General features: G+C 35.2%; 1 protein-coding gene across 1 annotated transcript in view; it reads right to left on the bottom strand.

Moving 5' to 3' along the window:
- The window catches only part of LOC107712922 (calcitonin gene-related peptide type 1 receptor-like), a 54,715-nt gene that overhangs the window by 2,830 nt on the left and 36,077 nt on the right, over window positions 1-15,808 (bottom strand). Inside the window, exons 10-15 of the mRNA XM_016518324.1 lie at window positions 11,869-11,995; window positions 8,519-8,672; window positions 5,674-5,734; window positions 5,509-5,575; window positions 4,984-5,202; window positions 4,855-4,896 (exon numbers count right to left, since the gene is read on the bottom strand). Coding sequence (XP_016373810.1) covers window positions 4,855-4,896; window positions 4,984-5,202; window positions 5,509-5,575; window positions 5,674-5,734; window positions 8,519-8,672; window positions 11,869-11,995 — 670 coding nt within the window. The remainder of the gene's footprint in view (window positions 1-4,854; window positions 4,897-4,983; window positions 5,203-5,508; window positions 5,576-5,673; window positions 5,735-8,518; window positions 8,673-11,868; window positions 11,996-15,808) is intronic.

The raw sequence follows: 15,808 nt of genomic DNA, 5'->3' as shown, positions 1-15,808 counted from the left end.
GTCGCGTGAAGGCCTCCTCTTGTGAAGACCTAAGAGTGTAAAGACCATCGACTCTACCGTGCGACTCCACCGGGCAGGGACACCGGCAAAGGATAAGTATCGCTTTTTATTTCTCCTCTTTCCTATTACTTGTTTCGCTTCTGTTTCAGTTTTTATAACCATTTCTTACTATGTGTAAGTAAGTTGTTGTTTTTTAGCATTTGTGTTTGGCAGTGTTATTTTTTAGGATTACTGATAAACTACTGTCGTTTGATTTGTATTATTTGTATTTGTTATTTATTTTAATTTTAGTTACATTATGTCTGAATTTATTATGTCTGTATAGGTCTTTTATTAAGTTTTTAGTTTTTATTTAATTTGAGTTATTTTAATACTTCAACAAACTAAATGGAAATGAAATAATATATATTTAATTTATAAATGTGTGTGTATATATATATATATATATATGTATGTGTGTGTGGTTGTACATACACATATATGTAGTTTTTTTGGTGTTTGGCTTAGTGTTATGTTAGAATCATTATTATACTCTTATACCTTTTGTTCTTTAATATTTTGAATTGTTTTTAGCTTTATTTTTGTTTTTCATTTAAATGTTAAGTTTTTAAATTTTGTTGTATGCATTTGTCATTTTTATTTAATTTCTTTATTTTTAAAATGTAGGTAGGTAGTATTTATAAAGTTTTAGCTTTTAGTTTTGGATCTGTTTTTAGTTGTTTTAATACTACACTTGATTGCTTCTGTTGTCCTCATTTGTAAGTCGCTTCGGATAAAAGCGTCTAATAAATGACTAAATAAATAAATAAATAATAATGATTGAGGTAAAAAGTTTTTGAAAATTATCTTATGCTCACCAAGGCAAGGCTGCATTTATTTGATCAAAAATACATTAAAACAGGAACATTGTTAAAGATTGTTACAATTTAAAATAATTATTTTCTATTTTAATTTATTGTAAATTGTATTGAATTTTTAGCAGTTATTACAGTCTTCAGTGTCATTTGGTCCTTCAGAAATCATTCTAATATGCTGATTTGATGCTCAAGAACCATTTATTATTATTATCAATGTCATGCATGTAATAATGTAATAATATATAAACCGTAGTAGATTTTTTACAGGATTCTTTGATGAATAGAAAGTTCAAAATAGCATTTATTTGAAATAAAAATCTTTTGTAATATGTTTTCTTTACTGTCACTTTTGGTCAATTTATTGTGTCCCTGCTGAATAAAAGTATTCTTACTGACCCCAAATTTTTCAACAGTAATATGATTCTGGCTGTCCTAGTGAATCTGCCAGTGGAATGAGTTTGAATGTGTAATGTAATTGGACACAGCTATAGTCATTTTTCCTTGCGCTGAGACGTCTCAACATTCTTTGAGTCTTTGTAGTTGTATTATAACCTTCCTTGAGGGCGAACTTGATTTAAACACAGTCTGTGATCATATTCAATATACAACTATATTATATTTATAAATCGTTATAAAATCAGCTGCTATTGAATTTAACGTTTAACAATTTCTGGTAGCAGTTTAACATCTGTTTTTATTTGGTAACATCTGGTGTCCTAGAACTCAGGACACTGAGAAAAGTGTGATTTGACAAGCTGCATTGCACTGTTTGTGCATCAGATACTTCAAATAAAAAAGTTACTTGCACTTAAATGTATTTTGACTTTTAATTGAGTAACAATTAAGTGTAAATTATGTTTTTTGTTTTAGCCGCTGTGGGCAGTATATTTAATGGATTTAGAGAATGTGGGAATTATATTACTCTATTATTATCATAACCGAATTTGATGTGCCAATTACCACTCTGTGTATTTTTAACACAGAACAAAGAGGGATATTGGATCAGGCACAAATCTAGAGGAGACGGGGGCACAGTGGAAGGACATTAGACTAGAACGAACCATTCCGCTGAGGTAAACAAACACCACCACAAAGAAAATATTATTCTGTGTCAGTGCCCCTTTTATTGTCCTGAAACAGGATCTGTGTTTAGGACACATCCAAATAGTTTGTAGACGCGTTGATGCTGATGCGAGCTGGCTGCTCATGCATAGGCTAATAATTGACCCATTTTCCAGGCCCAGAAATAATTCAGCATGTTTAAAACATGACTTACACATAGGCGGATGAAAGGCGCTAATTCATTCCATTCAAGTTCGTGCCAGGAACCTCATGCTGAGTATTCGAATGAAACTGTCTCTTCATTGTTTTGGTTTTGTCATGCATAAGTGCTCTAAGTCTGTTTTCCTCAAGTCTGGTAAATGTACTTTGACGTGCTTGTTGGTATTTACTGCAACTTAATAGTCTTTTCATGCACCCCCTCGCTTCGAGAGAAACATTGAAAGCGTCTTTCAAATAGATGTTTGGTGTGAAAATACACGACGTGAGAAACGTCTCCATCTTTTGCGACTATGACCAACCCTTGAGAAAAGTATATAAGCGTCAGTATAATGCCAGAGATAAAGTCTTAATCAGGTCACTCAAAAAATGTTTAGGCCTACATTTTTTATTTTTAAGATGTATGAATTTTAATTTCAAATAAAATTTTCATCCATTTGGATTACAGTTTTAACACATATTAACATATATAACTAATACATTCAATGTGATGCATATTTGTAAGTGTACATAAATGAAACGGGTAAGATTTCTGCTCTCAAAAAAAATCATGCATAATTAATTATTAACTATTTGCATCTGTTTTTATTTAAAAACTCATCTTTTCAAAATGCATTTAAGTAGCTTAGAATCAGCATAAATTTATTCAAAATCAATTCAATTTATTCAGTTAAAATGTTTAAAATGTTCAAATATGGCTAGCTGTGGAACAAGCAATATTCAGTTAGTTAAAATGTATGAGATTGAAAGAAATTTGATTTATTGATGATAAATATATAAACCTGGTTATTGTTTATTTAAAACACATTAGGTTTATAATTACTATTACAGAAATATTACCTGAATTTTACATGTTTTATATACAGTTTATATATATATATTAGGGCTGTCAATCGATTCAAATTTTTTATCCGATTAATCACATCCTTTTTCTGTGATTAATCGCGATTAATCGCACACTTCATGAAATTAAGCATAGACCATTTATCTTGTTTCAAATGTTTATTTTGTCATCATTTGCTATATCCAGCAAAGTAAACCAAAAGATTGAAGGATGATTCTCAAAAATCTATATTATATGCAAGCTTTTTTCAAGATATATTTAGATGTCTTTCCAAAAAAGGACACTTAGAAACTCGAAAAGATTATGCATGAGATATAAGGAGCCCATATATGCACATATGAAATTTTAAAAAATCCGAATTTTATAGTAGGCTTTGTGTACAGTCCAACAGCAAAGAGCTTTTTTACATTTTAGAGAAGCCAAGTTGCGATACCGAACAGGACCACATGGAGATGCCAAAAAAATCTTAAACCAACCGCCTCCAAAATCATCACAATTAAAAGAACCAAAGACTTAAACTACTTCAGTCTGTGTGCATTGAATTTATTTAATACACGAGTTTCACAATTTGAGTTGAATTACTGAAATAAATGAACTTTTCCACGACATTCTAATTTATTGAGATGCACCTGTAATCGCAAAGTAAGTAGCACAACTGGGTTAAAGGGTTAGAATAGAAATTGTGCTTCAGTAATTTTGCGTTAATTGCGTTAAATTATTTTAACGCCTTAAGGATTGTAAAATTAATCGCATGCGTTAACGATGACAGCCCTAATATATATATATATATATATATATTATTAGTTTAGACACATAGACTGTAAGTCCCTACAGTTGTTATCAAATTGTCCTTAAAAGCAGTAAAAGTCACCAGTCATATCATGTGTGCTTCCTGACAGATCATAGAGGAAAGTGACATCAACCATGTCTGAATCAATGTGTCAGTTGCACAACATGGCCAGGTATTCAACCAGAAACTGTCAGAATGCCTGACTGACTTCCTGAACACCAGCCACTAGCACTTTGGTGTTTTGACAAAACGTCAAGCTATCCTAAAGGTCATGTCCTTCACGCAGGGGGTGATTTCGCTTAAATGTAGCCCCTTTTATAAGGATGACAGGCATTATTTTGACATTAATGTGATGTAGCAAGTACTTGTGTCATTATTTAGTCACCCTCATGTCACATCAAATCTGAACAATGTATTCCAATTCATCTGAAGGAATTTGATAGTTTTTTTATCAAAAAAGGGCTGAAAACTCTATAGTTTTTCACTGATAATCTGAGATATCTCTTAAATGTCATTCTCCATTCCACATATTCAAACTGGCGAATCATGTTTAGTTGCAATACATGAAAACCAAACGTGAAAACCAATTCCATTTGGCATCACACCTTTGACAAGACACATCTTGTCGCACTATTTTTTAGTTTGAAGGTGAATAATCAGTCTTTTTAAATGGGGTTTTATGATGTTGCATGGAAAATATTAATAATATTCTTCAAAAACTTTAAACTGAATGACATAAGGGTAAGTAGCGTGTTTCTGCCACGGGATAAAATAAAAATAAATTAGTAAAAAAAAAGTAATTGCGAGATATAAGCTCAGAATTGCAAGATATAAACACACACATCTGAGAAAATTCTGATATAAAGTAAGAATTGTGAGATAAAAAGTCATTTTTATCTTTATCCCGTGGTTCATATTTTGCGATTCAGAAAAAATACAAATAAAATAATCAGAATTGTGTGATAAAAAGTTGCAATTACCCTGTTTTATTTTTCATTCCTTGACAGAAACAAGCTTCCATAGTAAATAATGCCACAATTTGAGTGAAATTTATGTATTATAAGGATATTGCTCAATCTGCTTACCTCTCCATTGAAAAAGCAGAATATGGTTGCCACTAGCAATCCCTTGCAAAATAGAAAATATAAAAGCATTATCAATCATTTTGAGATGTCTTCGACAAGTAAACAGAGTTAACATTCAGTCTGAGTTACCTGGTAATTCATTAATATGTGCATGATGTAATCGTATATCTCTCCTGCCAAGCGGTTCTCTGGCCGCCAAGGGAAGATGACAAACTGAATGCCCAATAAGGGCACCAGAATGAGGGTGGCCCTCACCGCCTTCATATACATGTTAGACTCAGCTCGATGCGTATCTCTCAGTTTGGTCACCAAGACCCGTACTATGTTCAGCAGAAAGAATAAATTGACCTACAACATTAAAAAAAAAACATAAACATGAACTGTGATGTTCTCCAAATAGTCCTTAACTAACATGCTCTATTTAGATTTTAATTTCACACAGCATTGCCACAATTAAGCTTGATTAACTGTGAATGAACAAAGCCATTGACTTGAAAATCCAGTTTTAACAGAAAAGCGCTTTAATGAGATTGCATTAAAAGTTTTCCTCAACATTAAGCATACTCAAGTTTTTTTCATGATTAAAATGGATTATTCCGAAAACTCAATGTAATAGATAAATATATTCAATAAATATAAAAGGTGCTGACTCACTAATAAAGCTGCCATGATGGGGCCGTGAACCACGTAGAGCAGATGTGTATCCACACTCATCCAGCAGCTAGTGGAAAATATAATAAATCCCATATTAGACCCACTGTCCACTAAACCTGGCCTGTCTTCTGTATTTACTGCTGAAAAGCAGTGAACATTACTCACTTGTCATCAAAGTATTTCTTTCTCGCCACAGCATGGATGGATGCAGGCACCAAGGGGAATCCTGTTGAAAGGAGAATTGAGACATTAGTCAAACACAAAATATTATATCTCTAATGTAAAATGAATGATAATGCTGTAACTTTTATTAGATGGCGAGCCACGACCACACAAAATGCAAACTTGATTTATTGAAGTATTTAAAATCATAGCACGGTACAAGCTCAATATCTATAGGCTAAATAAAATTGTCTTGGATGCATGAGGAATTGGGCACTGGAGGGGATGATTATCAGTGAATAATGACTTACATTTTGGTCTGTTTCTCACCCGAAGTTATTGAATAACTTCAGATGACTTGGAAAATAATGCATAGATGATATTATCTATATCCCCCCCCATTCACTTCCCCTCACATATGAAAAAGAGTGGCTTGGACATTCTCAAAACATTTTTCTTTTTTCTTTTCTTCTTTTTTCATGGGCAAATGTAAGTCATATGGGGTAAAACAACAAGGGAGTGAGTAAATAATGGCATTTTTAATTTTTAGGTGAAATATTCCTTGGGAATATTGGGAATTTTTAATAACCTCAGAGCAGCGTGAAAAGCCACAGGGCATTTCAGCAGATTTTCATGCAGACGGTCAAGGGATTCTCTCCCTTTGGGAATGGATGACAGATCCGACACAAGGTTATCACACAATCTTTAATAATCACCCACAATTCAGGTATTTTCTTGTCCATTTATCAGGCTAGTTCCTAACCAATGCCATTGCTAACATACAGAACAGGCAAAACAAGACAGTTAGGGCCCGATCTTCAATATAAGGAAAGTCAAAGGCCCACACGGTGTCTCTGCAGCTTGCCTCAAAGCCTGTGCTGTTCAGCTGTCATCCATCTGCACAATGATCCTCAACAGATCACTGGAGCTGTGTGAAGTCCCCTCCTGCTTTAAATGCTCCAACATCATCCCTGTACCCAAGAAATCAAAAATCACTGGGACTGCATTATATCCTCCAACATCTGGACAAACCAGGGACCAGAGACAGACAGGCAGCAGCTAGTGAGGCTGGGGAAACTCACATCCAACACCTGCACCATCAGCACTGAAGCTCCTCAGGGATATGTGCTCTCCTCACTGCTCTTCTCCCTCTATACAAATGACTGCACCTCTACTGACCCCTCTGTCAAACTCCTGAAGTTCACAGATGACGCCACAGTCATCGGTCTCATCCAGGATGGCAACGAGTCTGCTTACAGACAAGAGGTTCAGCAGCTGGCTGTCTGGTGCAGTCACAAAAACCTGGAGCTGAACACTCTCAAAACTGTGGAGATGATTGTGAACTTTAAGAGAAACCCCCCTGCACTCCCCCCTGAACAGTACAGTGGCAGCAGTGGAGTCATTCAGATTCCTGGGCACCACCATCTCACAGGACCTGAAGTGGGACAATCACATTGACTCCATTGTGAAAAAGGTCCAGCAGAGGTTGTACTTCCTTCATCAACTGAAAAAGTTCAACCTTCCACAGGCGCAGATGACACAGTTTTACTCAGCTGTTATTGAGTTGGTTCTGTGCATTTTTATAACTGTCTTGTTTGGGTCAGCCAGCAAATCAGATATAAGAAGACTGCAACGGACTGTTAGGACAGATGAAAGGACAATTGGTGTGCACCTGCCCAACCTTCAGGACTTGTACAACTCCAGCGTTAAGAAACAGGCAGGTAACATCATGACAGACCCCTCTCACCCCGGACACAACCTACTCAGCTGTTATTGAGTTGGTTCTGTGCATTTTTATAACTGTCTTGTTTGGGTCAGCCAGCAAATCAGATATAAGAAGACTGCAACGGACTGTTAGGACAGATGAAAGGACAATTGGTGTGCACCTGCCCAACCTTCAGGACTTGTACAACTCCAGCGTTAATAAACAGGCAGGTAACATCATGACAGACCCCTCTCACCCCGGACACAACGTGTTTACACTTCTCCCCTCAGGCAGATGTTACAGATCTCTGTGCATTAGAAGAATACTAAGGCATAAAAATATTTTTCCCCCCATGCCATCTCCAGATTAAACAGCTAACACAGAAATCACCACCTGTCTTCTGTAATTTATTTCTTAACTAATTATTGCCTCTCTCTCAAGTATTATGTAAATACATATACATATTTTTATTTATACATACATATACATATTTTTATTTATACAGCTGTATATACAGTAAATAATGCACAAATCTGTAAATAAATCTTCTGTTCCAGATGTATACCACATTAATAATATTATTATTTATTTATTTTTTCCCTTAGTCTTATTTAAATGATCTCTCTGTTCATGTCATATATGTATGTATGTTTGTACGAAGAGCTCCTAAAAAACACAAATTCCTTGTGTGTTTGCACACTTGGCGAATAAATCTCATTCTGACTCTAATTCTGGTTAGGGCCTGATCTTCAATAAACCGTCATAATAAAACTGCCAGTGAGAACCGTAAAGTACACCAGAATGAGGAATAAACCATGAACCCCAAACATCCACAAATGTCCAGCACATTGTGTCCTAACTGTGGGTTAGCTGATTTGTCTGTCTTTAAACAAGTGTTTGTGCCGGCAACAGTGTTTTCTGTTTATGGAGCAGGAGGACATGACCACGAGCAAATGTATCCAATAAATTATGGAGCAAAAGACTGATGAAACAGCTGCCTATGAAAACAGGTCACGATACACTTCATGCTGAGCAAATAGGGAGGGCGTTCATATTTAGAATTTAGAGTTTGCTGACAGATGGGAAAGCAAAACTGGAAGCTGCGTTGAGATGGACAGGGGAGCAGAGCTGGCAGAGACTCACCCCAGCCCAGAAGATAATACCAGTGCAGATGCTGCTCCTCGGCAAATACGGCCACCACAATCAGAGTGTGCAGGTAAATCCCCTCACAGAGCATCCAGAAATAGTTACAGCCCAGCATGTACATGTGGAAGAAGTGAAGCACCTTGCAGCCAATCTGCAGTGGGGGGAAAATGAGAGAACGAAGTAGACAGGTGCTTTAAGTTTCACTGAAACAAGCAATTTAGGCAAAAACTAAATCTGACAGGACAGCCCTGCTGAAAAGACCAACTTACGCCAGCGTGAATTACCATGGTCCAAGCTGATTTATGCTGGTTTGGTTCTGGTCTTGCTAGCTAAGATATAATTAATGCTTTGCAAATTATCTACTGCAGTTTTTCTCTGGTTGATATCATTTTTTTTAAAATTAATATCAATTTCATTAACTGTACAGACTGCGATGATGCATTATTAACATTGTAAAAAATATATATATTTTTTCATTTAAAAAAAATGTATACTTTGTGTTTTCTTAACTTGGCATTAAATTACATAAAAACTAACATTATAAATGCATAAACAACAGCAGAAGTGTGATTTAACAGCCTAACACATTGAACAAACACTGATCCCAATGTTGTTTTAGTTTTAGCCAAATTACTAAGTGACAGATGGATTCACATCAAAATACCATAAAGTTTTTTTGGACGACTCAGCTTTGAGATCATCAAGAAAAAATATGGGAAGCATTTTCTCCTACCTTTTAATTTACTTTGCTATCCTAATCATGCAGGATTATATATTTAGTTGGTGTTTATTATTTGCATTTGGCAAGGTTTTTTTCCCCCAGTTGTCCACAAGAACAGTCTAGACTAAATATTCACAACAAAATGTGACAAAAAAAAAAAAAAAAATTCAGTTTTTAAACAGGTTCCAGAATCTTAAGCTCACATTATTAGTTTAGAAAATATTTCTTTGTTGGCCAGAGTGTTTACTGGGGAATGACCAACTGGAATTAACTTGCTTGCAATTCACAAATACCTGCAGAATATTCATTTTTTTCTCTTTAACATGGCCCCGACATTACCTTATTCTGAATGCTTGAGTAGCCTGGCTCCTTTTTAAGAACGTGTGCAGTTTTAATTAGAAAATGCTGGCAAAAGTGTCTATTCTAAATCCGCTGAGCTCTGGATCACACCCCTCCCAACAACACATCAGTCATCCAGATTAACTTTTTACCATATGTCCATAGCTCTCATCTGCCTGCTGCACCCACGCAACTGGCAGCAAGTCCTCACACATGTTACTCTCCACACATAACTTTCCTTTAGAAGTCAAAGCTTCTTTACTTCAATTCACATGTCCTTGATACTGGAGCGCCGCTATGGTTTCTGAGCCCTCTGAACAGCGTATTGACTTGTGCCTCCTCCACGATTGGGGGGTTGGGGGTTGTGGTGGTGGTCCCCCTCAGTCTCCCTTGTCGGGCCCTTGGAATCGTCCTAACCTTCCCCCCACCCCCCCGTTACGGCGCCCCTGCCTATGCAATGGCGTTCTTGTCAGACTATGTTGGAAACAGAGGGTATAAGTCTAAACTAAAGTGGGTAACTCTGTCTGTAACTTCTTCTCCTTGAGACTGGGAATGCATATTGTATTGGCTTCTGCAGAGTTGGAAGTAAAAATAGAAGGAGCTTGTTCTCAGGCTGAACAAGGATACCGTAAATTAAACACTGAGAATGCACCCACCCGCGAAAGTATGCACATTTCAAGACATCTGCATTACACTGGCCCCATTAAACAGACATCATTTTGAGAAAGCATAAGTAAGGATGGCACTTTGGCAGGCACAGCAGCGTTTGGTTTTTAAACGAAGGAGCACAGTGAATGTAATAATGCATCTCTTAGATATAACCCAATATTCTCAGGCAAGTAAGTGATGGTAGGGACTTGAGACTTGCTTGAGACTTGAACATGTGTGACTTGCCCCCACCTCTGGTAAGAACAATGATTATCGTCTTTCTGCAACCCCATAACTACACCTCCTTTCAGATCAGCATTCAATCCTCCACACATAATGACAGGCGATTTCAAACCACGGACAACAGGATACAAAAACACATTTTAGGCTGTCTCACTTTTTAGCTCTGTTTTTATATCAGAAAAAAAAGAATAGGCAATTCTCCTCAATAACATTAGATACAGTAGCTAAAAGTTAATGTTTTTCTTGAAACACGTCTCCTCCCCACACCTCTTAGATCACGCAGTGCATTCCAGTGTGGCAAATTTATGCATTCCTCCATAGAGAGCAAAAGCTGAAAAGATCATATTCCAAGCACAGATCTTATGCAATGAAAATACAATGAGAGTTAAAGAGTTTTATGGTGGACCCAATGTGTGTTTCATCTGGAGTGCAAAAAATATATCTTATGCATGCCAAATATAGAATATCATTTAAATTTAAATACTGTTTTTAATCAAGACACTAAAATGGGTAATGTGAAAAACTTTACATAATTATAAGTATTTAAAAGTATTTAAATGAAATAAAAAAAACAAGTCATTTTTTTCTCATTATTGAAACTGAATATATAAACTATCATTCAAAAGTTTGGGGTCAGTAAGACTTTTTGTTTTACGCTCAGCATGGCTGCATTTATTTGATCAAAAATACAGTAAAACAGTAAAATTATGAAATGTTATTGTAATTTAAAATAACTGTTTTCAATATTAAAATATTTAAAAATGTAATTTATTCCAGTGATGGCAAAGCTGAATTTTCAGCATCATTACTCCAGTCTTCAGTGTCACATGATCCTTCAGAAATCATTCTGATATGCTGATTTGATGCTCATGAAACATTTCTTGAACATTTAAAAAAAAAAAAATTTGATGTGGAAAACAGGTGTGCTGCTTAATATTTTTGTGGAAATTGTTATATATTTTTTCAGGATTCTTTGATGAATAGAAAGTTCAAAAGAACAGCATTTATTATAAACAGAAAACTTTTGTAACATAAATGTCTTCACTGTCACTTTTGATCAAGTTAATGCATCCTTGCTAAATATAAAAGTATTAATTTCGTATTTCAAAACCAGAATAAATAAATAAAAAATATTACTGACCCTGAACTTTTAAAACAGCCTTTAAACGGTAAAATATGTGCTTTGTACTTTGAAGGTCTAAACGAAATTGTAACAAGGAAAAACATATTTGATTTGATCTGATGCAGTACAATTACTCAGGTTACACCTCTTCTCTACCTCTTCTCCTCTTCTCTAATATTTGGATCAGCCTCTTTTTCCTCACTTTTCATAAACAACAAGCAGTACTGGCAGTAACGATGCTGATGTGAGTATTGTTTAGGTGAGGGCACGCACCGGATTCCTCTGCACCACTTTGGGGTTGTTGACCACAGTTATGAGGTTGATGATGGTGAAGGCTGAGTTGAGCACATACGAGCAGAATAGGTTCTTGTGTAGAGTGATTCTCTGACAGCACAGGCTCCTGAATGATAGATAAAGAAACATTAATCACTGATCATTCATGACAGAAGTAGTTTTTGAAGAATAATTCAGTTTGGCAGGTCATTTCAGGATGGAAACAAATCATTTTTTGGATAGTTTAGATACATAATCAATCATAAATCAGTCTGCTTCTGATGGATTACATTTTTCACCAGACTTGAGCACTGAACTTTTCAGCATTTTCAAGATTTGCCAGGTTTAATATAGAGTTTGTCTGTTCTTCCTCCTTAAATGACTCTTTGCAAAGCCTGAATTAGATTATGACTGATTCAAAAAACTAAGCAAACATGCAGTGCAAACTGTTATAATTAGTCTGACGTGGTCAGGAAGATCAATAAAATAAACTTCAGCTGCTTGTTTCTAACAATGGTGTCATTCTGTCAGATACACACAGCCAGAAACAGCACAATGTTTGACTTTCTATACTTTTTATTTCTGGTGTTTAGGAATAATCTATCCAATTTCCTCCTTATGACCACCACTGATAAGCTACCACTAAATATTGTAGAAACTTAATTTGCTGTAAAGTTGCTTTGCAATGAATTGTATCGTAAAAAGCGCTATACAAATAAACTTGAATTGAATTGACCTCATCATGAATTGGCAGGCATCACTGATGAGCAAATGTGGGTGGTCATATGCTAATATCAGGAATCCAAGGATTTCAAATGAGACACTTTTTTAGCCCAGTTTCAGTAAATTGATCTTTTTGGACTTCTGAGTTCTGAATGGTACAGAATGTTTTCATAGTACAATGAAGTCTTTTATGTCAAAAGATCAGGGGATATTTGATTCATCACGATATGATCCATTTAATGACGCAAACAGAACAAAAATTATGCGTCACCTGAGGCCTGAGTATCCTGGCTTCGTTTCAAATAATGTGATTGTCAGATGCTTGCCTGTTTTTACTATGCATTGCTAAGTGGTTGAAAATAAAAACTCAATGTGTTTGCAAGGGATTATATTAAAACTGAATTTATGAAGCTCTATAAGATTAAGGAAACGTCATCAAACTGGAGAAGCATTTACAACATATAAAGATGAATGTTGTTTGTTTCTATACAACCAAAGTTCAGTCAAAAAAAAAAATGCAATTTCTTTCTACTAAATGCTGTTTTGTTGTTGGTCAGGAGTTTGTGACGTAAAACAAGCTCACACAGCGTTTGTTAGACAGCAAGTTTGTCTATACTTTGCTGTCAAAAGATAATGATAAAATATCCTACAAATGGCATCCCAATCACCCAATTAAGAAAGTCATGCTACTCACATGATTTCATTCAATTTAACCTTAATTTGAGTGCAAAGCTGCTCCTGGAGCACTAGAGTGATGGGAATGAAAGCTGAACTCATTTTCCAAAGCTATTTCCCATATTCCTAACCAAAAAATTTCTGGCATTATTCGGGGGGCATAAATTAAAGCTTAGTGCAGCTGTATGCTGACACGTACCTCTCCTAGCACCACATCTGGACCCAATAAGACAACATTAAGACGTTGACATCTCAGAAGATCGGACTGTAAATATCACCATCACACGTAAAAACAAGTGTTGCTATGTTACACTTCCAGATATTGTACTAAAGCAGCTAAACACAATTTGTATTGCATGTGATGCACTGTAAATGACACAATAAAAAATTTTTTTTGCGAATACATTAACTGTCTCATTAATCCTTCAAAAAATTGATCAGACCCCTTAGGTAAAAAAAAAAACAGATGCATCCAAAATGTTGTTTAAACAGTGCTTGTTCTTTTTTTCCCAGAAATTATATTATCTTTGATTTACATTTTCAGAGACATGAAACATTGTGTGCCATAATCAATATTGCTCAGCACATTAAATTGCTAACATCAAAATATTAAATTAAATTAGTGTTCTGTGATTGTGTTTTTCTTAAAAAGCAAAACAACACAACATGTATTTACTGTGCACTAATGTTCAAATAAGGTCTTAATAGAAATTTGCTTTAAATACTCCAAATAATAATTTCGCAACCTTTCAATTATTGCTTAGTGTACTGAAAAAAATCAACTATGAGATTGTAAGTTTACTCGCTGGAAACAACTGTCATACTATGTGACATATAACCCAAAGTTTATGTGCCATCTAATGTACAGTATATAATACTCTTTGGCTCCTACATTTAATTACCCATGAAATTAAGTTTACCCTAGGGGATACAGACATACGGAAACCAAGTCAGCATGAAATGGCACACAAAACCTGACAAATAATACCTGTCATTTGGCTCAGGGCTTAGTGCAGCTCTGCCAGACAAATGGACACCAAGGATTTACACTCAATAAAATACAATGATGAGAAACTATAATTTTTTGCAATGCCAGAGCTAAAGGACCTTTATGTAGTTCAAACAGTTGGGTCCTATTAAAAGTTCATTTGTTAATGTTAATGACAGAAGCATCTTTAAATAATTTAAACGTCCATAAAAACATGCACAGTCCTTGAAGTGGATTACATACAATGAAATGTAATGTTCTGTAAGGTTTTTATTTCAAGCACCAAATCAATAATATTCAATTCATGACTGACAAAAATAAAAATATACTTATGTGAATGGAAAATGAGCATTTTCATCTACACTACTGTACCTTTAAATAGTAAAGACAAGAAAACTATGAGATAGAATTAATGAAATAAAGTATTGTGGGAAAATGCCAAAAAAAAGCCAAACTATCTTGATATTTGATCTTTTCTAAAGTCATCATGCTCTGTTTAGATTCTAACTCGGCATTCTTTCAACCAACTTTATGAGATGTTTTTAAACAGTATTGAAGGCGTTCCCATTTATGCTGGACAATTGTTAGCTGCTTTTCTTTCACAATCCAGTCCAACCCAATCATTAAAACTTGTTTGGAAAGAAACTGAAGTTCATTCTCCTATTGAAAGATAAACTTTCAGACCATTAAAACAGGTTCCCCCGAAGAATTTCCATGCTTTTTGCCCCATACATTTTTTTCTTTTCATTTTATCAGGATGTCTGAGTTCTTTTGAGGAAAAGCTTTTCTTGTTTATGCATTACGTTTTTAGACAGTGCTTGGGTGGTCCGGTGTAACTTCCACATCCAGATAGTTAAACCAGCAATGCCGACTGAGACATCAAAACACTTGGATATTGTTTTCCTAATTTATGCCTTTGTTTTAAATCTGTAATGTCTTCTTTAGTCACTAAGAATCTAAGAAGTAAATGCATTTTAGATTCATAAAATAAATTTTGCTTATTCAGTCATGACGATTATGCATAAAATGTGGTAATTATTTTAAAGATTTACAGCTAGGGCAATCATGGATAAATTGTTAGTAAAAAGTTTTTCATCTGTATAAAATTATAGGCTTCCTATTTTTTTCCCGCCCACCAAAACAATTTTGACATTGAAATAATTCCTTTTGGGTTTCAGTGTGTACACAAACATGAATTACATTTCAATGTATGATTTGCAGTTCAGTCAAATAAGAGGGTTGGTTTAGATTTTGATGCATTTGCGAGGCACTGTATATGGTAATTCAGTCAATAAGCACAGAGAAAAGTTTTCCTGACTTTGTGGAAGAAATCACCTGATATATAGTTGTATATAATTCAGGGGTTAAAGCATTTAACTTCAGGGTTCAGACCGCATTTCCGTTGCCATGCTGACGGGAATGCCGATCCATCTTTTCTATTTGGTTTGAATTGGCCACTGTGATAAATGGGGTAACCGAGAGCCTCTTGGTAAATCTCTCTTTGAAAAGCTTAAACGACAACTCCGTCAATTAAATAAATCTCAGACGCCACTG

Source organism: Sinocyclocheilus rhinocerous, unplaced genomic scaffold, assembly GCF_001515625.1.
Source record: "Sinocyclocheilus rhinocerous isolate Xijiao unplaced genomic scaffold, SAMN03320098_v1.1 scaffold3131, whole genome shotgun sequence".
Classification (NCBI taxonomy): domain Eukaryota; kingdom Metazoa; phylum Chordata; class Actinopteri; order Cypriniformes; family Cyprinidae; genus Sinocyclocheilus; species Sinocyclocheilus rhinocerous.
This window is presented reverse-complemented; position numbering and strand designations above follow the sequence as displayed.